Source organism: Rattus rattus, chromosome 14 (assembly GCF_011064425.1).
Source record: "Rattus rattus isolate New Zealand chromosome 14, Rrattus_CSIRO_v1, whole genome shotgun sequence".
NCBI lineage: Eukaryota > Metazoa > Chordata > Mammalia > Rodentia > Muridae > Rattus > Rattus rattus.
In genome coordinates, this window is record NC_046167.1 from 2,118,574 (window position 1) to 2,145,035 (window position 26,462).

The 26,462-nt window shown below is 38.8% G+C and overlaps 1 protein-coding gene across 1 annotated transcript in view; it reads right to left on the reverse strand.

Moving 5' to 3' along the window:
• The window catches only part of Myo3a (myosin IIIA), a 186,403-nt gene extending 179,180 nt beyond the window's left edge, over positions 1-7,223 (reverse strand). The window contains exons 1-2 of the mRNA XM_032884634.1: positions 7,044-7,223; positions 3,317-3,451 (exon numbers count right to left, since the gene is read on the reverse strand). Of these exons, the coding sequence (XP_032740525.1) occupies positions 3,317-3,451; positions 7,044-7,211 (303 nt within the window). The 5' untranslated portion in view covers positions 7,212-7,223. The remainder of the gene's footprint in view (positions 1-3,316; positions 3,452-7,043) is intronic.
• Between the last annotated feature and the right edge of the window lie 19,239 nt (positions 7,224-26,462).

A 26,462-nucleotide genomic window follows, 5' to 3' on the forward strand; every position in this document is an offset into this window, starting at 1 on the left:
CCCCTCTTTGCCCAGTCTTTGGATATATTCATGTAAAATAATTTATTTGGGCTTTATTATGATAAGAGGTATAATTAGCAGTCATTTCGGAGCACACAGTATTGATGCCACAGCCAATTTTGTAAAATGTGCCTCTAAGTAGCACCTGCACCATTCACACTTACAAATAAGGTAATTGTACTTCTAGCCACTTCTGAGTATGTGTGATTAGTATAATTTACATATTCAAATTATAATAATTATATCCAGTTTACCAACTTCTTACTTTCTTTATGCCCACCCCAACTTTGTTAGTTCGGCTAGATCAGATTCTTGAAATTTATATTATTTGCTTTCTTCGTTATTTCCTAAGGGAGGGGGGACTTATTTCGGCTCACAAGCTAGGGATTCACGGTGACAGGTGACAGAGAAGCCCTTGATGCACTTGGTCACACTGCAGACAGGGACGATGCTGATGATCTCCGGATGCCCTTTTAATGCTATCTGGGACCCCCTGGAAACTCCCTCACAGGCACCTGCAGCAGTGTTTTACAAGGGGTGCCTGATCCAGTCAGGCTGACAATGAAGAATAGTCCTCATGCTAGCTTACTAAATGGCATTGTTATCTTCTCGAGCCATTTAGGGAAATGTTCGATATTTCCGTATGGTGAAGCAATGGCATTCCTTTTTGTCAGTTTAATCCACTAAAACTATTTGGGTCAACCATTTCACCTTTTCTCAAAAAGCAAAACAAAAATTCAACAATAACCACAAAGAAAAGCAAGAACAACAAGAAAAAAACCCCACACTTAACTATCATTGGCAGTCTTCAATTCAAATAAACCCTAGTTTCAAGGCTTTATACTAACAAAAACCAGTGTAATCAGAATGGAAGTTTGACAGGTTAAAAGGCAAAAATTGATCTTATTTTGAGCTCTGGGAAAAATGTCATAAATTGTTTCCTTGCCCATTCAGATTCACATCAGCCAAAGAACTCAAGTCTTTATTTCAGTGCCAATCTATTTTTAAGCTAAACAGACATATTAAAAGTAGTTGATGTCTACACAAAATTGCATCCAAGACTCGCACAGCAAAACACCTCAGATATATAAATGCAAAAATGAGATAAAGACTCTAAAATTCTTCACTTATGTTAAGAAAAAAGATTGGAGTTCGCAATTTGCATTCTGTTTCTTGGATAATTAAATCTACATGAGTTAAAGGTTTAGCTTTGTTTAGTATGTAATTTAAGATTTAAAGCTATCTTACAGTAGAAAAATATAAAGCAGCTTTGAAATAATAGATTGCCTAATACTAAAGGGCAGTGATTTAAATTTTATAAATGTCATACAACAAAATATACATCTTCAGAATCCAAACAGCTTCTTAAAATATTATTTTATATTTTTGAAGGTTCTATGATATAATTAAAGGTTGCAGGTGAGAGACAGGCTAATTTCCTCTTTCTCATGAATATCTATTTAAATGCTAATAAAGGAATAAAAAGTCTAAGATAAAGAAAAGAGAAAACGGGATAGTGATGGGCCAGAGATTCCAACTCTTACGTATGGAATCACATCACATCCGCACGTCAGAAATGATGTAGTGGGGCTGAGGAAGCTACGGACTGGAGAGCTCGCGGAGGTTCATTTTGTGCTTGCCAGAACAGATTAACCCCATACAGTATGAGGGAGGGAAGGCCTCTGTAGAAGGCAAGAGTGAGAAAACAAAGGGTCGTCTGAAAGCATCCAATCATAAGATTGAACACGCTCTCATTCAACACACATCAGCATCCAGGAGCCTGCCTGGGTGTCACACACGCACGCACGCACGCACACACACACACACACACACACACACACACACACACACAGACACAGTAAGAGAGTGGCTCTCCCGTTACATTAGAAACAAGCAGCAGGAATCAAGGCCATCATTGGAGTGGTTAACAGAAGTGATGCTCATACTATTAAATGATAGGCTATGGTTTGAATATGCTTGGCCCATGGGAAGTGGCAGTATTTGGAGGTGTGGACTGATTGCAGGAAGTATAGCCTTGTTAGAGGAAGCGCGTCACTGTGGAGGTAGGACTTTGAAATCTCATATATGTTTATGTGCTTGGTTTTCATTTCAGTTTTTGAATTGAAGGCAGAGTCTTACTATGTTGCACTGTTTTTCTTCTTTATAAATTACGTCTGTGATATTTTTTATTATAGCAGCACAAAGACCAGCTATCCCAGGAAAACAAATAGATGTTCACAAGAAGCGATCAAATACTGAGACAGTAGTTGACACAGAAAAGATTATGCTGTTACTTCATCAAATAAAGGCTGTGGTCAGAGGATGCTTTTCAGGAGCTGGTTCTCCTCTTTTACCATGTGGATTCTAGTTACCGAATGCAGACAAAGGGTTTGGTGGAAGCACCTTCACTTTCTGAGCCATTCTGCTGGCCAAAAAAGCAACATTTAAACTTCCTTATAGTTTTTGTTTGAATTAATGATTACTTGAATAGTGGAAAATTGAACTCTAGAACTGCAATCAGTGACCTTAGGGAAGGGTGGGCTCTCAGTAACCTGCCCCAGAGCACACTGCCCGGTATAAGAAACCATACTCTGGAGAGAGATCCTACAGAGCTCTTCACTGCTATACATAGCAATTCACCCAGAAAACAATTTGTTTTCTCTCTAAAAGTAGAATTTTAGTTCTGTAAGTCATTAGCTTTCAAATAAGAAAGTCATTAGGTCAAATAAGAGCACAGCTATTTCTAAGGAGGCTTACTTAGCATTAATATCCTCTTATATCCCAAGCTAAGAAATTCAGTCATGTCTTAACTAAATATTTATTTATCTATTTAGCTAGTTAGGGAATTTTTTGTTGTTGTGTTTTGTTTTGTTTGAGATGGGGTTTCTCTGTGTAGCCCCTGCTGTCTTAGAACTTGTTTTGTAGACAAGGCTGGCCTCAACCTCATAGAAATCTGCCTGCGTCTGCCTCCCAAATCCTGAGATTAAAGGTGTATGCCACCACCACCTGGCCAAATATGTTAAAAATACATATGATGATGAGATTCCCCTGTAATTTTTTTCCCTGTATGACAAGATCACTTTAGTTTCTTTCATCGTTTATCGTGGACTCATTTTCTTTTAATCTTTTGTGGTCTTTGTAGACTTTTAATTTCCTGACCTGTCTAAGAAGTCAGTGCCCAAATTGGTTCAGTATTATACTGGAGACATCAGCAGCAAGGAACACACTAAACACAGGTTTTGCGTGCCAAAGATGAGACGTAAACACTAAGTCCCACAATACAAATCCCCATCACACAAGTAATGCTGGCACTCACCTCAAGAACCAGCCATAGCTTATCTCCATTTATCTTGTCCTTCTTAAAGTAAATCCCATAGAATCTGACCACATTCGGGTGGTCAGAAAGTGTTCTTAAGATGTTATACTCTGCTTCAATCTCTTCATCGATATCCTACGTCCATGCAGGTCATAAAAAGACAACCATAAGAAAACACATATGTCAATAAAATAGTATTAGGATATTAATATTATTCTAGCTTCATAAAAGCAAGGTCGTAGTTGTTGGGATTGTGTTTTGTAACACAGTACTGAAATCTCTCATTACATTATCTTTGTACTGATTCAGTGCATCTCAATCTGTATTAATTTAACCAAATTTTAAAGGGAAGAAACAAAAGGCTACCCTTGCATCCAAACAGAGAACTAACTACTTCAGGTGATTTTATTTGCACTATATTAGTGATTTGATTATAATGACAAAGACATTGGCCTAAAAATAAGACTGAAAAATTAGTGTATTTGGTTCAGAACATGGTATATTTGGAAGTTATCAAAAATATGTTACACAGGAAATAAGTTTCTAGTTGGAACACTGAAATGGTGTTAAATCATATGATACAACATATGGTTAAGTTAACTAACAGCTACCCACCCGAAGCAGACTGAGTGGACAAAGCGGGAAAACCACTTGGGCATGTTTCTAGAACACCGTGTCTATGTGAAGCAACTTACAGACAATAAAAGAACATCTTAGTGGCACTGTTATAATAAGCATAATCTCTTTGTTGTTTCACCCCAGAATTAACAAAGAAAGTGTAAGTTCTAACAAAGAAGTTAGACTCAGAGATGATCAGAGAAAACATAGGTCTATAAGCCTACCTTTTTCTGGTTCTACTCATGTCTACCTTTCATTGCAGATGTCCAAACCTCAACACTTTGATAAATCTACAAAATATTAAGGCCCCTTCATCTTAAAAATAAACTCTATTATTTATTTTTAAAAATATGTGTCTATTTGAATTTCTTCAAATGGAAATCCTTGGCTATGCCTTATTATTATTTAACTTGTAGCATCATGAATGAAGAACAAACAATTTTTAGGAAAATGTATAGATTTTATGATAAGGATAAAATCATTATAATAACTAATTGCTCTAGTTATGATTCTTTCATTAAAGCACAGTAGAAAGCTGCAGAACTGGCTCAGCTGGTAATTCACTCACAAGCCCGGGGATCTGATTCTGATGCGCAGGACTCAGTAAAAATGAAAGGTACAGTGGTGTGCACTGTAATCTAGCACTGAGGTGTAGAGACAGGAAGCTGAAGGCTTGCTGGCCAGCCCATCTTGCCTAACTGGTGAGCTCCGGACCAACATGGAGAAAAGACATGGAAAGTATGCCTAGATAATTAATTAGATAGAGGTGTTCCTCTGGCCTCCGCATACTTCCTTTGTCTGTCTGTGTCTGTCTATCTGTCTCTGTCTGTCTCTGTCTCTCTCTTTCTCTCCTTTCTTTCTCATCCTTCCTTCCTTTTCTCTCTTAAGCATATTTAAGGACTTGATTTCCAAGTATTGTAAGAACATCATACACAAGTAAGTCTGTGGAAGAGAAAGATCACGTGCATCATAAATTACTTGTTCTTACTGATGAGGAAAGGAACGGGAAAGACAGGTTCATCTGGGGTGCATGCAGGAGTTGTTCTAAAGTGTTTTCTGCTGCTGTTCCAAACAACCCTAATACCAAGGTAGCCGAAGGGAAAGAATTGTTGCCCCTTTAGCAGAGCACAACTGTCTCTCTTCCCTTTATGTAGATGACACATTGTTCCAACCAAGTGCTGTGAACATGCAAATCAATGGAACCTGGACTTACATTGCCTGTTCTTCCCTTCCACCCTGTCAGATTTCCTACTTTCAAATAAAGCTTCCTTCCCCCAATCCTCTGCTTAAAGCAGCAGAGAATACTGAAGTTAAAATGGCTTTAGCAGGAATAAGTAATTGAAAAATAATCACTCTCAAGATGAATAAGGAACCAGGTAGTCTTGTAGTAGCCTTTGTTAGTGGACAAGCCATGTCAAGGTCTCAGAACTGCAGTGCCATCCTTTATCATTTCTACCTTGGCACACTTCCACAGTGCGTGCAAGAGTCTCTTAATAAATGTGAGTCTCAGTAGAACTTGGGGAGTATACGATTCTGATCTATTCGACTCCCTGGTCTGTTATGGGAAACTTAGTTATTTCTAGGAGGCTCAGATAGTTACAAAACTACCAACTCTTGCTGGGTAGTTCAGTGTAGGGAACCCCTGCTGGTACTTCAGGGAACAGCACGGCTGTATAGGAAGCTCAGTTCTTCAAAGAGAAACTTGACCCTGATAAACCAACATTTTCTGCTGCGGAAACACGTAGGCAAGTGTTAAAATTTCCTTCTCTGAACAAAATTTAACATTTTTCTCTATGAAAACTTTATTAACAATGCCACTTTTTAAATATGTATTTTTTAATACTTGGAATTTTCACATATAAGTACTGAATATATGTACTATATATATAATATACTGAATGTATACATATATATGTACTGTATATATAATATATAATTTCTACCCCTCCCTCTCCTTCTCCCACCTCCAATTCCCCCCTCTGTACCTGCCCCACTCCCTCTCAAATTCATGAGTTCTCTTCTCCTTATAGTAGTTATACACACACACACACACACACACACACACACACACACACACACACACACACAGTACTTTTAGTGCTGATTCTGTCTATTGAAGACTGACTACTTGGAATTGAAGTAACAGGGGACTCATCCCCATAAAAGACTGATTCACCCCTCTCTCCGAGGTCAATAATCGCCTGAAGCTCTTCGTCCAGCAGTAGAACCTGAGTGCTTTCCCCATGCATGCCCGTGTATCAGCTGGGGTCATTGTACAATTTAACACTTTTTAAAATCCGCTCCAGTTTGGCTTAAGAGGAATACTACCGGAAGCCCAAGTGAATATAGGATAAGTGGAACTCAGGTTACTACAACCAGATTTTCAGGAGAACTTCTCGACCCAAGACTTTGTTTCAATGACATTTTTTTAAAATGAATAAAGTGCTATACAATCAACCCAATTCAATAAAGCGCTTTATTATGGAGAGTGCATTTATGTGCCGATGCATTTGTTTAGGTACTTATGGCACTTTGTTACATGTGGAAAACACGTAATAAATAGGAGGAGCAAATAATTCACCCTCTACTTACTTTTCTGATTGCTCCTTATATCACAATGACACTTCACTGAGTGCGCCAATGTAAGACACTTTCAGACTTTCAAAGTGCTTAATACAAAACAAGGGTAGAGGCTTGAAAAATAAGAGCTAGTGATTGTAAAGTGCTTACCTTATAAGCAGGAAAAACAAGTTCATTACCCGCTACTCCTAGTCCCAGGTAAGAGTTCTGAATGTGGTGATGCATGCTTAGAAACCCGGAACTAGGACGCTGGGTGGGTCGGCAGAGTCAGGCAAATCCCTGGCCAGCCAGGTGAGCCTAAGTCGTGAGTTCCAGGCCAATGAGAAACTCTGCTCCCAAAACAATGTAAATGTAGGCTGAGGAATAACAACTGAGGTTGCCTTCTGGCCTTCATGTGCACCCATAGGCACCTACATGCACATTTGCCTACACATGCACCTCCACACATGAACATGCATAGTCATATATGTAAACAAACAAGTAAATGAACACATTCTTTAAAAAAAAAAAAACCCTTAAAGTGACTCACATGGATTGGATCCAAAATTTTGACTGCTGCTTTCTGGCCATTTTTCTTGTTTAGGACTTTAAAAACCTTCCCATAAGTTCCTTTGCCGATGGTTTCAGTGATTTCCCATGTATCAGAAGGATCAGGAAAGTTATCAAAGATGATTGTTTTTCCAATTAACGGAAGCATCGCAAAGGTTTCTGTCACTGGAGAGACAAGATACAGTTCCACACACATTTGATTGGCGGTATTACAATGCATGCATAAGTTGATGGGAAATTTCCAATATTTTCACCAATGTAATAGAAAGTGTACAACTAACCAAATATTCCTCAGAGGCAGAGGAAATTTAATTTCTTCTATGCAGGATCAATTTCTATATATAATGTTATTTCATATTGATTCATTAATACACTCTAGGTAAAAATGACTAGTTCTCGTTGTTTTGATGTTATTTTAAGTAACTTTTTCCTCCTTGAGAATCATAACAAAGTGAATAGCTTTAGAATAAACTCAGATATAAATTCTATGCTTTATAAGTGATCCTATTTTTTTGAATCTGTCCATAAAACCCAGTAATAGGTTCTCTTATTTTCTTACCATAAACTATGATGTCCTTTAAAAAATCAACCCATCACCTCCTTGGCCTCCTATTTCATCTTCTGCTTTCTACACTAAATGCAGCTACTTCTGGCTCATCAGCCGGTTTCTTCATAATTTTAACTCTGAATTATCTATCCTGAGGTCTCATACTTCCAAATGTGACCACTATGTATGTCAACGGTACCCTGTATTGCCACTTGACATCTTAACTTTCCAGAATTTTGGCACTTGATACAGTGCCAAAATTTTCATTTATGTATATGAAAGCACATTTTCTCAATGTTAAAATTTGATTTAGAGTTTATATGTATGTACATAAACATCTACTGCTAAATACATTGGCTTTCTCTTAGCTGCAATGAACTACCCGGCATAAAAAAAACTTAAAGGAGAAAAGACTTATTTTGGTTTATGGTTTCAGAGGTGCCAGTCACTCATAATGCCAGGAAATATCCAAGTAGAGTAGAAATGCTCACGGAGAACAAAACAAAACAAAACAAAACAAACAAAACAAAACAAAACAAAACCAATAACAACAACAACAACAAAATCAGAGAAAAATGGAATTCAGGAAGGAACTAAGACAGGTATATATAACTCCCAAGGGCACTACCCCAGTAACCTACTTTCCCCAAATAGGTCCAGCTCCTACTCTTTACTACCATCACACTGTGAATCCATCAAGGTATCAGGAATCATAGATCAGACCTCATCTCTGGAAAACCACTGTACCCATAGTTGTGCTGATTTAAGAATCCTTGAAGCATCTTAATCTGGTCAAACTGATTGTGAAAATTAACCATCATAACAGATATATTAATACTCTATAATAAGCACACAAAATTCACTTGTTAGGCCACACTATTGGCTTTCAACATCATCCACATGCGCAATCTGTGCACTGTCTGCTTCCTTTACCACGTCAATCAGTCTTCCTCTGCCTCCACCCCATATTTGCTTACTTCTTAGAGTAGACCCTCTGACTTACACTACTCCAAGTCCTTTCAATGTTCTTGTTTTGCTCTCTGTAGAAACTGCAATCCTATAGGTAAACTAATCAACTCTGAGTAAGCTTTGAGTGTTTACATCTGTGGATTGAAACGAAAAGTCGCACACAACCATGCTGACCTCAGCACACCTACATGTAGACCGCCCATAGCACCTAACTCTCGTACTACACTTACCTCATTTGCAGTGTCTCCTCTAACAGGAGTCACTGCCGCACACTACCCTTCTCCCTGTCCTCTCAAATTGTTCCAATGCTGTCCACTGCCTCCTGGATCACCTTACAACTTTAATTTATGTGACAGCCTTTACATCATTAATTTAAAAATAAAATTCTTAATCTTCTTAATCAAGAATTACAAACTAATCTACCTCAAACCCAGTGCACTCCTTCTATTTGCCATTGATTGGTTCCTTCTTACCCTTACCTTCCAGGTGAATCAGGTCTTCCTGAGAAAGGCCTTCCCAACCTCATACTGCCCCCACTTCCTGTTACTCCACCATGAAGGACACATGAGCTTCTCTACTTCTAAGCTTTTTCTACTGCATTCATATTGCCTAGAACAATGGCTCGCATGTGGGAAGTAGTCATCAAGCATCAGCTAACTGAGCAACTGTCTGTTAATCTGTTAATTCTGACAGCAACGACCCCACCTTTCTTATTCAGTTCTAATCTAATAATGCTTAATTCTGTGTTGGTCTCACAGTTGATTTTAAAACAAAAGTCTGTTGGATAAGTGAGTAAATAATAGTCCTTAAGGAAACCTTTCTTTCTTGAAAGTGGGTGGGGGAAATCAGAATTACAGAGAACCGAAAAGAACATGAAAATTTAAATCAAAGTAAGCACCATGTCCTGATTAACTACACTAAGGGGCACATCATCTCGTAAGTGTCTATGAATAGCTGATAAAAATTATATCACTGCAGAAAAATGTTTCTGAATAGTTCTTGGAATACTCAATCTTTATGAAATTTGTGCCTTTGATCCAAGATGCAAAGAGGTGAATCAGTGATAATCATTCTCGTTAATGATTTCATAATCAGCGATGAAACGACTACTTCTCACATCTCCGTTCTTGAGTCATGCAAATGAGAATTTATGCCATGCATATAATATAAGCATTAGACAAAGAGAGCAATTACGCCTTGTTAAATGTCTAAAATGGAAGTTTCTAAGCAGGAGAAACAGTCATTACTTGGAACACATGCTTCCATATAGTTGTATTACTGAGCACAGGTATCCTTTCTGAAATATTAACTATTGAGTTTTCACCAGACATGCATAAAACTGGAAAAAACCTCTGAGCACAATATATGGGCCATATACTTCAATGAGTCTTGAGATACAAAGATAAGAAACACACATATAGGTTAAAGCACATGACTACCTCATTATGATAGATATGTATAAAATGCTATAGTAGCCCAACTGACTAAGTAATTACTTGTAAAGTGATAAGAAAAGCTACTGGGAATAAATAGTTTGAGCTGGACACTAAAAATAAATGGAATTTTGTCCATAACATGGCTTACATTTTAACAGTGGCCAAATATTTAAAGTCACAAGTTAGTCACTGTATTACAAACCAATGACAGAAACAGGTATTTTTGGAAACAGTATAATTAGTCAAATCTCATTTAAAACAAACAGGCCTCCCTCAAGCAGAGTAAAGCCATTGGGAATGCTTTTTTTAAAATCACATGGAAGGAAGGAATTTCAATAATGAGACTGGAGAAATGCTTTAGAGATGAGAACAGTGGGATGCACATGATGTGAAGGGGAAATGAGAAATGGTGTGGAGTTTTCATTAGTAAGGGGGCAGGAAGGATGATATGGAAAGAAGGGGAGGGAAGAAAGATTAAATAATACTAAGGGTATTTGAAAAAGTCATAATGAATCATGTTATATTAACCTAAATTTATTTATATATAAATATGTAATATATAATTAATATATAACACCACACATAACACAAAAATATACTTAACATGTTATGTATAATATAAATTGTGTGTGTGTGTGTGTGTGTGTGTGTGTGTATGTGTGTGTGAGTAGGAAGAGGCAGAAAGATTATAAGAGTCAAAGGACTAGGAAATACTATTGCAAGATTGTTCTAGATAAGACAGGGGCTCTATACCCATGAAACCTCAACAGTTTGGCTGGCTACATAAGTCTTAAGCAATGACAACATTAGCCAGCATGCCAGGTGGGTGGGGGAAATCCCAGGGGCCCCACCCCTAGATGAAGATCCATGCTACCTCAAGGATGAGCCCCTAATCCCAAGTGATCAGCCTTAAAACAGGCACATATGAACAACGGTCAACAAACTTAACAGGCTTTATTTATATTGATTTATATGTATTGTATATGTATCGATTTATATGTATGTCCAATAATAATTAAAGAATTATAGGCCATAAATTTGAGAAAGGAGAGGTGTTCAGGACAAAGGAGGGGTGATGAAATAAATATAGCTCATATATAAAATTTTAAAAATGTAATTTAAAAACTCCACCTGTTTACTAACTACTTCATAATCCTTACAAATAAAAGAGATTGTCTTATTTAGTAAATAATCCATTACTTATTGACTACAGCAAACTATATTCTATGTAACAGCAAATGTTTATACACTTTGTTTAATCATTTAGCACTCATGGGGTGAAAAATAAGCTCTAGCACATAGAAGCATATAATTAAGTTCTAATTATATGAACATGTGAGCCACAGAATTGTTTTCACTATATATACTTAATGTATTTTAATATGTGTCTGACATAATTCTAAAGTGATACTTCTAAAGTGACATTTCAAAAATGAAGATTTATTTTTTAAAAACGATTTAGTATATATTGAAATTTTATATATTTTTACCAAGATATAAGGTCCCAATTCAGTGAGAAAAAGTATGTTACTAACTACAGAAGGGCTTTAATACTCACCTCAGCAACTATTCTCTTGTTTTTGTAGCCCCTCACTTGGCTATGTCCTAGAACATAACTGAACTTCTGTGCTCACAGCTGGCCCTGTCTCACATCCTCCAGATCTTACATCAGCCACCACCCTCCCAATAAGCAAGTCCTACCTTGATCATCTTAGTCAAAATCTCAGCCTTCTCTCCTCCTCTTCTACCCCTCTCTTCCTCCTGATCCCCATCCCCATACGTTATAATCCTCTATAACACTTTCCTATTCTTGTATCTTAGTATTATATCTTTTTTCCTGACTAGAATGGAAGCCCCGGAAGCTTTATCTTATGACTCCTGTTACCCGAGCTGCTGTCTAACTCTATGTTGCAATTGAGGTCGACTTTAAATTCCCAATTCTCTCACCTCTACCTCCCAAGTACACAGATTCAGACGTGTTACCAAGCTTGGCTTAAACGCTGAAAGTTTTGTCTATCTTATTTTCTAATTATCTCAAAGACTTTATGACTAAGACTATCAAGGAGAAGATACATACTCACAAATACTAAAAAGGAAATGTTAAAAAATTAAGTGGAAAAATTTCAAATTACTTCAACAATGAACTCCATCAAATACTTTAAAAAGAAATATGTCTTCTCAGCAAAATTTTTAAGCAACTAAACTCACAAGAAACACTTGGAACTATCTCTAATCCAATTGATTGCATAAAGTCTGACAAAACTACGTAAAACAGAGAAATAAACATAAATTCTGAATATGAAGAAAATGAAATAAATGGAATGAAGGACTCAGAAAAGGGGCTCCAGCTCAAACAGGATCAAGTTGAAGAAAGAATCGGTGAATCTGAAGGGACGGCCTTTGAAATAATTACCTAAGAAATAAAAATAATGAAGCCCAAGGACCTGCAGGAGTACCAGCAGTCAAACCGATATGCATGTCCTAAGAGTTTGTGACATGACAGAGGAAGGGAGAGAAAGCTTGTCTGAAGAAATATTGGCTAAAAGTTCACATATTTAGGAAAGACACAGATCTATGAATCTGAAGGCCCTAGTGAAGTGAAAGGTTACACCAAGCTCAGAGAAACCTCACACAAAACATCTTGCAAACACTCTGTCAAAAGACAACCATGGAATCCTGCAAGTAGCAAGAGAAAAGAAACTCAGCATATGCCGAGGACTCCCTGTAAGTTTATAAGTAGACTTGACTGAATAGGCTACTAAAATAAAAATTGCCAACTAAGAATTACGTATTGGGCAAACCTGCTCTTCTGAAATGAGGAGGAGCTGTCAAATGGCTCAGAAGGTACAAGGACTGCAGTCAAGCCCGATGACCAGAGTGTGATTCCTGAGGCCCCAGACCCATACAGTAGAAGGAGACAAGTTCTTCAAGTTGTCCTCCGAACTTCACACGCATGCCTGCAGCACGGCACACACACATTTACTTGCTCAAGTATATGCATTTACACACAACAGGCAAATAAAATATAGCTAAAATTTGTGAAATGTGGAAGAAATTTGGACCTTCCCAAAACATGCAAAACTACAGGGAATGCATTCCATAACCCCCTCTGAACAAGATACGCTAGAGAAAGCCTTTAAGATGAAGTGGGAAGACGCCAGACAGTAGATCTGAAGCCATTAAGAAATGTATCGTTTTCCAGTAAACACAACTATATGCACCAATGTAAAACAACATTATCATTATTTGAGTTTACAACTCTATTTTAGAGAATTCACCATGGCATAAAATATGTGCATAAAAAGTTGCAGGGCTGGCGAGATGGAGCAGTGGGTAAAATGCTTGCTGTGATGGGTCCCCAGAACTATAGTAAGGGTGGAAGGAGAGAATCAAGTCCACAGATTACCCACACGCCTCCACAAATGCACTGTGCCGTGCGTGGCATAGAAATGCATAAAAATAAATACTGCTACTACTACTACTACTACTACTACTACTACTACTACTACTACTACTACTACTACTAATAATAATAATATAATAACAACATATTTTACAAGGTATAACTATGATAACAGGTATATAATACATAGAGATTTGATTTGTGACATTAATAACATAAAGTTTGGGAGTGTCTTAGTTAACGTTTCTATTGCTGTGATAAACCACAGGACTAAAAAGCACGTTGGCGAGGGAGGGGTTTATTTGGTTTATACTTGCATGTGACTGTTCATCACTGAAGGAACTCAGGACAGAAACTCAAACAGGTGAGGAACATGGAGTCAGGTGCTGATGCAGAGGCCATGGGGAGTGCTGCTTATTGGCTTGTTCCTCATGACTTGCTCATCCTGCTTTTTATAGAACCCAGGACCCAGGGATGGCACCACCCACAGTGGGCTGGACCCTCCCCCATTAAGAAAATGTGTTACAGCTGAATCTTATAGAGGCATTTTTTTCAATTGAGGTTCGCTCCTCTCAGATAACTCTAGCTCCTGTTAAGGTGACATAAGACCAGGCAGCACAGTGGGGGAAGAGCTGCAAAAGGGAAAGAGAAAGTATGCGCAGTTGTTATCATTTTTAAAGTACAGATCTGAAAGAGATCAAGAAAGGTTATGTGGAGTGGTTTGGAGTGAAGAAAGGAAAGAGAGAGGTGTTGTAATTATATTATAAACTCAAAAAAATTTAAAAAGTAAAAGAAAAGTTGCCAATTCAAGGTGCCAAATAGTTTTCACAGGAACCACAAAGAAACCACAGAATCTATAGAAAGGAAATGAGAGTGCAGCCAAAACTTGTCATTACAATTTTTTTTAAACTGAACACAAAATTCGGCACACATGGAGGAACTGAGAAGACTGCCATGACATACCAAAACTACTTTCTTCAGAAGCAATAGCAAACCTTTCTCCATTGTTAAGAGAAGATAGAGAGAACTTGTCTTAAGCACTGCCATTTTGATTTCAGACTCCATTTTACCTAAGCTGACCAACTTCCTCTCTAAGCAACATTAGTGACCCGTAACATAATGCCTGTTCCTAACAATAGAAGGGCAAGTGGATTTGATTGGTTGGGAAGAAACACAGTCAACACCAATCGACAGCGCTGGAACACTGGGGACATTCCCTAGTCCCCTAGCTCTTATTGATAAAACTTATAACTATAGCTTGGCCCAGATGCTTGTGGGATTTATGCCTCAGCCCTCAAAAGAAACAAGGTTGCAGAGTCCTTGTCTGGTGGCCAGGATCAATCAGTGGCTCCACTCATGTGGTGGGAATAATAAAAGATGTTGTTGTTTCACAAGCCCACTGGTGTTTGCTCTCTCCTTCCTTGTGGAGCATGGTGGACATAGTGTAACACTATTAGTATTTGGAGTGAGATAATAAAGGGAAGGAGAAGAGAGAAGAGGAGGAGGAAGAGGATGAGGGTGTAGGTTATCGAGGTGAAGGTCAAACAAAATAGATTTTAGGTTCAAAACTTTTGTGTGTGTGTGTGTGTGTGTGTGTGTGTGTGTGTGTGTGTGTGAATGAACTCACCAAGAAGGAATAGCAACTATATACATATGTGCATGAAGCATCAGAACTACAAAACTTATCAAGAAACACTGACTGAACTCGGGGGAAAGCAACAGCTTGATAACAACGTCCATGCAACAGCAAGACTAGACACAAATTTTTGAAGTATTTAGGTGTAATTTTCAGCATTACTATATTTTAAGCTTCAAAATAAATCTGAAAAATTTTATACCTAAAATACGTGTAATATCTTTACTCTAAAAGATGGAATGGAACTGGAAATAGACAAGAAAGGATACATGGAAAAGCTAAAACACATGTGAATTAAACTATACATTATGGACCTGCTAATGTCCCAAGAGACACAGAGAAGAGATGGGACAAGGAAAATGCTACGAAACCTTGTCGCCTGATGGAAACAGGGTAAGAGAGACCAGCAGCTGCAAAATGGCACATTAAAGGGGGAGGAAACACTGAGTGATCACTCAGCTTGTGCTCTGAGGAACCAGAAGGAAGAAATACAAACCTGGGATCAGTAAAAGGAACTACAGGGAAATGCCCAGAAACAAAATAGAGAGAAAAAGTGAGGAAAACAGCAAATCCAAGAATTGATTAATGAAGACCCTCTCTAAAGTGGTCAAAATTTCAAGTGTATTTATAAAGGATTGTTGACAACACACTTGTGCATTTCACAGTGTGTGTGTGTGTGTGTGTGTGAGAGAGAGGGGGGGGTAGGAGAGGAGAGAAGAATGGTGGAAGGGACAAAGGGAAGGCAGTGGAATACATGTAGGTAGCATGGAAGCTTCAGCAAGGGCTCTTGGGAGAGGAAGAGGATTGGCAAGAAGAGGTGGCAGGGCAATCCTGAAGGCCAATAAGAACATAGTAAAATATATGTATGAAAAGATCATAACTCAACCCACGACTTTATATTTTAAATATGAATAATAAACAAAAATGAATAAATGTTGAAAACAAAGAAAGGCGATCGGTTCTTAAATTGTGTCTATCTTTTAAAACTGGCTGTGGTCAGAAACCCTCCAAACCCACAAATGTCATCAGGTGACTACGTTTTGGTGTAAAAGTGTGAGTGGAGGACTACCGTAGAATGGAATAACAATGTGCTTCTGAGCAGTGATGAGAACTGAGCTTTATGAGGAATGTCTGGAGATAGCTGTCCCACTCCCTGGGGGTGGAATCTGGGTCACAGTTTGGACCACATCACTATTTAAGCCTAGGGAGGAGTATTTCCAGAGCTAGAACTCACGATCCAAATGTCTGCAGGGATGAATTAGGTACAGTTCATCGGGGAAGCAGGTCTGGATGGTGGGTGGTAGTTGTATTATGTCTAAACACTGGGAGTTTACCACATCCAAATTAGGAAAACCCTTTCTGGTTTTTCAGGAAATGTGGGACTTCAGAAAATGTATACAAAAGCAGCTAATTTTTTAAATGTTGGTAAATTATTTTAAAGAACTTAAATGACCCCCAAGAAGCATACCCAAAATGCCAAGTTCAACTCTGAAACTACCAGTTAGACGAGCAATGGCCAGGAAACACAAGCCCATCCAGTGTCTAATCATCCATACATAACAATGGCCATAACTCACATGGGTTTGCTTTTCTATGTCCCAGATACCTAGTGTGCTTATACTTTATTCCATCGTCCTATCATTTTGTGATCTTAAGAAACTTCTTAGAAAGGCATTTCCTGACCTCTAATTTTAAAAAAGATTGGGGATTAAGGAGTTTCTGAAAGCATAATGGGTCAGTGATTGAGCGTCAAGAGCAAATGTTACCCAAGTCGATGGTAGAAATCAGACATTTGGTGACAGACACCGGTTCAAAAGATCAACGTTCCCAACTCATGTCCCACACTGAAAAAATGTCTCTGATGAAGTGACTGAAAGCCGTTAGGCTTCTGCTTAGATCCAGTGGATAACTGTTTCCTATTACCAGGGAAAAGAAGTATATGCTAGCTATCACCTTTCAAATGACCAATTCATAAAGAAAACCAATGGTGGAACTAGCGTTTATTTGTAAAATCCTACAAACTACATTGCAGAAATATTTTAAACCAAAACCTACATAATTTACGCAAAAGAACTATATTCTGAAGTATATTTGAGCTTTCCAGTGTTGGTTCATTATGACCGTTAGCATCACTACCTTGGGACCTTCAAAGGTTGTTTATGTGACAGAAACTTTTCAAAGAATATAAGCACAAAAATATATTAGTCTGAAAAGGAAAGTCTGGGTGATGCTATGCCATAATGTGATCTACACATGCGCGCGCACGCGCGCGCGCGCGCGCGCGCGAGAGAGAGAGAGAGAGAGAGCGCTTGTCAGAAAGGCCATCAAACCAAATGTAATCTTTTCCATTGTGCTTTTGTCCCTATAGTAGCAAGAGGGAGACAAGACAGATGAAACTCGTCCTTCTTAGCTAGACATCACACCGATGGACACATTGTCTTTGAAAGGGCATACATCTTTGCCTTTCCCCATTTTAGAATAATTATCTTTTAGAATATAACGAAAGGCCCAAATGGCACGGATAGCACGCATCCTTGTTCATCTGTCAAAACTTGGCACTTAAGCCTCGGCAAATCCAGAAAACCTGTCAACTTTACCACCTACCTTTAGTTAAGCTAGAAAACAGCGCATAATGTTTAAATACCAAAGCGTATGTGTCCCCACAGCAGACAGTAATGCAAGAGAAAAACATCATAGCATTATAGGAATAAACATTCAAGATCTGAAAAAAGACATCAGAAATCGAACTCAGGACGATCTAGCAGAAATGTTAGCAGTTTCACACAGCCACCAGGGAACACGAAGCACCTCATTTTTTTGGTGCTTGGTGTAAGGCTCTGAAGCTAATGGGTTAAGGCGAATTATAAAACCTGAGAGGTTAAGAGCAAATGGAAGATCAGTTACTTCACCAAGAAACTCATGAAGATGCTCAGGGTTTTCCAAGAGATACATGTGCGCGCCTGTGTGACATACACAGGTGCTTTTAGAGTCACTGCTAGTTAGTTCAAGGAGCAGGACCAATTACAATATTCCTTTTAGCTCCCTAATGGGAATTTCAACAAGGTGCAAAAACAGAAGTCCTGAACTGGGCAGCAGATGAAAGTTGAAATGCCCTCTAGCGCCTGCTCTGTCTTCTCTACAGACCCTAGTCTGCAGACCTGGCAGCTCCTCTGATTACCATCTTCCCTTTGGAAGCAGGGATGCCACAGGTCCGACGGTCCAGGCAGCACAGCTCAAGTCCCTGCCCGGTCCCCACCCGCACTTACTCTGCACTCGCACCAGGCGTCCTGAGGTCCGCGGGCTCCTTCCGCAGGTGGGGCACACAGAGTGGCCACTCCAGTTACTCTACCAGCCCAGTGCTTGGGAGTTCTGCAACCCCCTTGCGTGCTGGCCCGGGCGCAAGGATGGCGGGGAGGGGCCGGGCGGAGCGGGGCGGGACAGGGCGGGAACCATGGCACCTCCCAGGGTGGACTCAGGACGCTAGGAGCTGCTGTCCAGCGGCCAACTGAATGCTCGACCCAGCCCAGAAGCTCCTGATCCCTGCCCTAGCCTCCCAGCCCTGCTTCCAAATCACAGGGCTGCACCAGCGCCAGGGACAGTCCTCTCCCTCTGTGGCCCACCTAACCCCCAAAGACCCTCACCCCCACCCCGTCCCCTGGCCAGGCTGCCACACACACTTCTAGCAAAGTAACTGAGCTCTAAAGATGGAACACCTTGGAGGGGGCAGGCTGTCACCTGTAACAAGCTTGTGCTCTAGGCCCTTGAGAAAGTTGGGGCTGGAAGCATGGGGCTGGGACCTTTGCAGTGCAGACAGAGCCTATCATAACCAGACCTCCACCTTCACCTGTCTCTTAGCACAGTACATTTCCACACTCCTTCTCAGAGACTGGGCTTTCAGAGTGTGTCCATTCAGGCTAAGTTCCCCAGACAGCCCCAATAGGCATTTTGGGTTATCTCTTTTTTCCCCTTCACGGTCAAAATGTCCCTAGATTCTGTCACTGATCTAAAAGGGCCTACTATTTATATCAAAAGGAAAAAAAAATATGAGACCTCTAAAAGGTCATCCAGCTCTCACCTCCCTTTATAAAGAAAAAAGGAGTATTTGAGCAGAGGTACATTCAAAATCCTCCCCATAAGATGGCTTTCTATATAGGAGCGTAACTGTGGATTTTTATTTTGTAGAACACCAAATCATAAACAGCTCAAAATTTTTAAGATATATCATTTTTTAAAGAGATCACAATGAATACATTTTAACACAACTCTAGTCGTTGTTGGATGGACCGAAAAATTAATGAGGCCAGGTACGAGAGCACACTCATGCATCATGGGTTCAAGGACAGCCTGGGTTATGTAGTGAAACCTTGTTCAAAAACCATAAATAACGAATAACCAAGTGTCCACATTCGGTGAAATGCAGAGGTTTTACTACAGGCAAACGATACCTAAACATGCAGTAGAGAATCTGATCTCATTCCCAGTAACACAGAACTGGGAAATAACCAAATGTTAACAAAACAAAACAACAACAACAAAAACAACAAAAGGGAGGAAAACTGCGGGAGTGTAGAGTTTTAAAGCGGGTCTATTGGGAAAATATTTATAAAATACTTTATTAGGGAGGTAAAAGATCCCTAAGTGAAAAGCTAAGATTTTAAATCTTTAAATTTAAATGGATCCTTGAACAATGTGGGAGCTCATTAGTGTTGTTGCACCTTTTCGAATGAACGGTGTCTAAAGCTCTTACTGGCAGCAGGAGGCAGCTGTGACATTGTTACCATAGGGCATTCATTCTGCACCACAGTCAGAGATAACAGACAGAGAGAAAGGTAGATATCTAGTTACACGAATGATGAATAATAGACAAGCAGATCGATGATGGGTATATAATTATCAAAGATGTGTCATTACTTTATAGGAAGTCCCATATCTGCTTTTGTTGACCGGAGGCCTGGGGTCAAGAAGGCTACAGTCTGACTGCAAGTCCAAAGTCTAGGGATCAGGACAGTCAATAGTATAAATTCCAAGCTTAAGAACCAGGAGACTTGAAATTTGGTAGCAGGAGAGTGGATGTTTTAGGTCAATCTACAGTGTATTCTGACCACAGTTTTGTTCTACAGAGGCCCTTCATGTAGTGGTGCCTAACTATACTGGTGAGGAAGGCTTTTGTACTTAGACTGAGTTAGAAACTAACCCCCAGAAGTCCCCATACGCACATACCTACAAATAATGCGTTTTAAGTTTGCCAGCTATCCAAGCTCCTCCTTCTCCCAGTCGAGTTGATGTGGGAAAATTCATTGCGAACTTGTATTTTAAACTGTCAATAGGAAGGGCAACGGGGTGAACTATATACACTTAGCTTTGTTTATTTCCAGTTGGCCATGTGCCTCCACCAGGTAATATCTGGCTGTATTAGACTGAATGAGAACATTTTTTAACTACTGCACCTCAACTTACTTCTCTAGGACATGGTAACTAATGGGGCAGATAACAGGGTTTCATAAAATTATCCTTATAGAGACTTAAAACAGTACATGATGTGCAATGCATAATTAGTATATATTAGCTATAATTATGTCTGTGCTGTCTTTATTTCAATTATCACTCCACCACAAAAGGATTTAGAACCCATACCACTGAACTGTTTGTTTTTCCCCATATACCTATTATTTTAATCACGAGAAGTACTGGCCTTGTGGAGAGTGGCTCGTTATCACTGAAATCCACAGTACTAAATGTTTCATGAATTTTTGCACATTTCTTTTTTTTTTTTTTTTTTGGTTTTTTTTTTTTCGGAGCTGGGGACCGAACCCAGGACCTTGTGCTTCCTAGGCAAGCGCTCTACCACTGAGCTAAATCCCCAACCCTTGCACATTTCTTTTTAAATTCCTTCAGCCTACTAGGACTTTTCTCGTTGGTGCAAGATACTCTTAGCTCCTTCGTACAGATGAGAATACTCCTACTTAGGGATATTATATGTTCTAAACAAGAACACATGGAAGCCCCAGCCCGTCCTTGTCTTAATTTACGTTAACTATTATCTTTGGCTTTTATTCCCTTTCATAAAATATTCTAAACTATAGTTCTGTTCTTCTTCACAGGGAGCCAGTCGAAGTCAAAACTGGTGGAGCTTTATCCCTAACGACGCTACAGATCCTCAATTGAGACATTGCCAACTGCAGTGATGTTGTATCCTCAGTCAGTGACCACCCAACCACTCCAACTCATGAGAAGAGTAGCCCCATTAATCGTCAATATATTTGGGGATAATTCTAGCCCAGAACTTTGATACTTTTATCTTCAAGAAGGTGCAAACGTTTCACTCTGGCAGAGTCTTCTTGTTGGAGTTGAGAGAATGAATGACCCCTAGCATAGGGCAAACTATGTTCCCAGAAAGTAAGGGTCAACACAGGTTTTCTCTGTGGATTACATCTTTTTATACATACATATTTGGAGACCAATTAAAAGTCATCAGATAGCTACATTTGGGCTTCTGTGAGTTCTTGCTTCCAGTAAATTATAAAATCTAGAAATACTTCAAGGCACGTGGCATCTTACATGGACAATCTAATGCATATTTCTTATCAGTGTAAACTACAGGGAAGAATGTCTGACAGGTGGCAGAAGTTTTGGAGAATCCATCACAATTGAGGTAAAGCCATGCGCAGACAATGTCACTGTAGAAGACAGTGGCACATGGGCAGCCTCTCTCCATCTCTGGCCTTCATCTCTAGTTCTACCAATCAGTACTTACAATGTGGGAGTGCTGCTGGGTCTCGACCATGAAAACTTTTGCTACTGCTTTTGCTAGTGATGCAAGGTTATTTTACACACACACACACACACACACACACACACACACACACACACACACACACACTCACAAACACACAGTCTTATAAATTCTGCCGATAGTGTAATAAGAGCTAGGAATTAATTCTCAAGAATAACGTCGATACACTAAACTAGAGTGAGCATAAAGAGCTGGTAGTTTCGTGGTGGCCTGCATGGTTTAATAAGTTTATATAACCGGAGTAATGGGGGTGTGTGTGAAGGAACAACAAACACCTACAGAAAACCTGGGACCAGACGGACTATGTGCTCTGGAGAGACACTATCAACAACCTGGAAACTCACATCTCACTTGAGGTAGCAAGTTATCTAATCTTGGTAGGTGAGGTTTTGTTTGTAGTCTTCACAAGAAAGTAGGAGAATTTCATCAAGAAGTTCAACTGCTTCTACAAGGAGGCAAAGATTATAATTTGCAATTTGAATTATGCTCCTTCAGCTTAGATAATATTTAGCGTTTTATTGCCTTGCTTTTTATATGTGAATTGCCGGGGTTTTTTTAGTATCTTAAAAACATCACACTGTTAAAAAAAAAAAGTCTTTAGAAACCTGCTATTAAAATGTCTTGATGACCAACTTTTTCAATTATATATGACAAAAGTAGAATACATTGCATATTATCTACTCTCTCGAAAGTTGAAGACAAGCCTGTGGGTTCTGAGAACCCAGTGTTTTGTATTCCACTGTTTTTATTAACATGTTTTTTAATCACCATGTTCTTTCTGCCTTAAACTATCATTTTATTTACATTTTTATTTTAAAATTAAGATTCTTTATGTTCTAGGAACTTATCTGGTGCAGATCTATGCAAATCCTATGCATTCTGTCACAGCCTTTATTAGTTCCTGTGTGTGTCTATCCTGCTGTGTTTTCAAGTCCTGTTTCCTTGGTGTCTTTCAAGCCCTCTGGCTCTTAAACTTTTTCTGTCTCCTCTCCTGCTGTGTTCCCGGATCCCTGAGAGCAGGGACATCCGATTTAGGGTTGACTGCCCCAAGATCTCTTATTCTTACACTCTGCATGTTGTCTAGCTGTGGGTCTCAGTATTTATTCTTAACTTCTACAGGTCAAAGCTTTAATGATGATGGCTGAGCAAGGCACTGATCTATGAGTAGAGCAGAATGTCACTAGGAGTCATTTTATTGCTATATTCCTTTAGCAGAACAATGATATTTGGTTTTCCCCTAAGTCCATGACCTATCTACTCTTGGGTTCTTGGCCACCCAAACAGCTTTGGGTATTGGTTGGACAAGGAGACACAACCTATCCCTAATCTGGAAATTTTCTCCAATTGACAGCCATTTACAAATGAAAGAATCAGTTTTCTCCAAGGGGGTCTCACTGGGGAAACAACTGTATTTTTCTTCTTTCCTTTTTTGGATATTGTCTTCATTTACATTTCAAATGTTATCCCCTTACCCGGTTTCTGGTTTCCTCTCCAGGAATGTGTTTTTGGATTCAGTTTCCCAGAATTTAATTGAGTATTTTGGCATTGATATTCATAAGGGAAATTGATTTGAAGTTCTCTTTCTTTGTTGTGTTTTTGTGTGGTTTAGGTATAGGTATAATTGTGGCTTCATAGAATGAATTGGATAGTGTTCCTTCTACTTCTATTTTATGGAATAGTTTGGAGAGTATTGGTATTAGGTCTTCTGTGAAGGTCTGATAGAATTCTGCACTAAACCCATCTGGTCCTGGGCTTTTTTTGGGGGGCAGGGAGACTTTTAATGAATGCCTCTATTTCTCTAGGGGTTATGGGAATAGGGGTTAGATGGTTTATCTGATCCCGATTTAACTTTGGTGCCTGCTATCTGTCTAGAAAATTATCCATTTTTTTCAGATTTACCAGTTGTTGAGTATAGGCTTTTGTACGAGGATCTGATGATCTTTTTTTTTAATTTCCTCAGATTCTGTTGCTGTCTCCCATTTCATTTCTGATTTTGTTAATTTGAATACTGTCTCTGTGATCTCTAATTAGTCTGGCTAAGGGTTTATCTATCTTGTTGATTTTCTCAAAGAACCAGTTTCTGGTTTTATTGATTCTTTGTATAGTCCTTTTTGTTTCTACTTGGTTGATTTCATCCCTGAGTTTGATTATTTCCTACCATCTACTCCTCTTCTGTGCATTTGCTTCTTTTTTCCTAGAGCTTTCAGTTGTGCTGTCAACCTGCTGATATATGCTCTCTCCAGTTTCTTTTTGGAGGCTCTCAGAGATATGAGTCTTCATCTTAGCACTGCTTCCATTGTGTCCCGTAAGTTTTGGTATGTTGTGCCTTCATTTTAATTTAATTCTAAAACGTCTTTAATTTCTTTCTTTTGTCTTCCTTGTCCAAGTTATCACTGAGAAGAGCATTGTTCAGCTTCCATGTATATGTGGGCTTTTTTTTTTTTTTTTATTGTTGTTGTTATTGAAGATCAGCTTTAGTCTGTGGTGATCTGATAGGATGCAAGGCATTATTTTAATCTTCCAGGATCTAAAAATGGAAGTAGAAACAATAAAGAAATCACAAAGGGAGACAACCTTGGAGTTAGAAACCCTAGGAAAGAGGTCAGGAGTAGTAGATACAAGCATCACCAGCAGAATATAAGAAGGTGTAGAAGATACCATAGAAAATTTTACACAAAAGTCAAAGAAAATGCAAAATGCAAAAAACTACTAGCCCAAAACATCCAGGAAATCCAGGACACAGAGAGAAGACCATTCCTAAGATCATAGCTATTGAATAGAATGAAGATTCACAACTTAAAGGGCCAGTAAATGTCTTCAACAAAATTATAGAAGAAAAGTTCCCTAACCTAAAGAAAGAGATACCCATAAGCATAAAAGAATCATACAGAACTTCAAATAGACTGGACCAGAAAAGAAACTCTTTCTGTCACATAATAATCAAAATATCAAATGCACAAAACAAAGAGAGAATATTAAAAGCAGTAAGGGGAAAACGTCAAGGCCACATAAAGGCAGACCTATCAGAATTATACCAGACTTCTCACCAGAGACTATGAAAGCCAGAAGATCCTGGACAGATGTCATACAGACCCTAAGAGAAGATAAACGCCAGCCCAAGTTACTATACCCAGCAAAACTCACAATTACCTTAGATGTAGAAACCAAGATATTCCATGACAAGTCCAGATTTACACAATATCTTTCTACAAATCCAGCCCTACAAAGGATAATAAATGGAAAAGTTCAACACAAGGAAGGAAAGTACATCTTAGAAAAAGCAGGAAAGGAATCTTCTTTCAACAAGCCCAAAAGAAGATAACCACACAAACATAATTCTACCTCTATCAACAAAAATAACAGAAAGCAACAATCGCTTTTCCTTAATATTCTTAATATCAGTGGACTCAATTCCCCAATGAAAAGTCATAGACTGACTGGATATGTAAACAGGACTCAGCATTTTGCTGCTTACAGGAAACGCACCTCAGTAACAAAGACAGACACAACCTCAAATAAAAGGCTGGAAAAAAAATTTCCAAGCAAATGGTCCCAAGAAACAAGCTGGAGTAATCGTTCTAATATCTAATAAAATCAACTTTAAACCAAAAGTTATTTAAAAAGACAAGAAAGGACACTTTATACTCGTCAAAAGAAAAATCTCCCAAGATGAACTTTCAATTCTGATCATCCATTCTCCAAATGTAAGGGCACCCACATTTATAAAAGCAACTTTACCAAAGCTCAAAGCACACATAACACCTCACATAATAATAGTGGGAAGCAACTCTTAAGGATAGCCCCATGCCCAAGGTAGGTGGTCTAACAAAATGAATTCAACAGTATCTTTGGAAGTTCTTTGTCTTATAATGTTAAGTTATGAAATGTCTTTTAACCTTGCTGTTTTTTTCTGTGTATAGTATGGCTCCTAATTTTGGATTTTTATGGGATTCCTGAGTGTGCAAAATTGTTTGTCTTTGAATCTATATGTGTTTCTTCCGTCTTTTCTTTGACTCTTTGTTTGTTTTGTCACTTTCTGATTTGTTTGTTTGTTATTTATTTTATTATTATTCATTAGATGCCTTTTTTTTCTAATAAGAGACAAGGAGGGGGTGGATCCAGTTTAGAAAAGAGGTGTGGAAGAACCGGGTAGAGTAAGAGGGAAGAGAAACCATAATTAGTCTATACTGTACAGGACGAATATATTTCAATCAAAGAAAAAAAGATTTTAAGTTATCACACCAAGTATTGTGTTTCCTTGAATGAGAATTATAAGCTATGATTTCCATATTTCTAAAGTAAGTGACTAAAAGTATCAGAAAGAAGGCCACATGTAACAACTGCTTGGCTCTTTTGAAATGCTAACACTGTTTGGCGGGCCAGCCTTGTCACTGCAGAATGCCTCAGAATCAAGTTGTACCAGAGCAAGACTCGGAGCCACCACCTTGAGGACTCAGGTGAAGCAGCCATGCCTTCATTACAACTGAACTGCAGCTCAGAGCCTTTCATTCTAAACTTGACCCGGCTGTTCTAATCATTTGGTAAATTGCGGGTGGACAGTAGAACTGATGAAAAGAGTCATTCTTTAGAATCAATTTCTTGCCAGAGAAGAAGA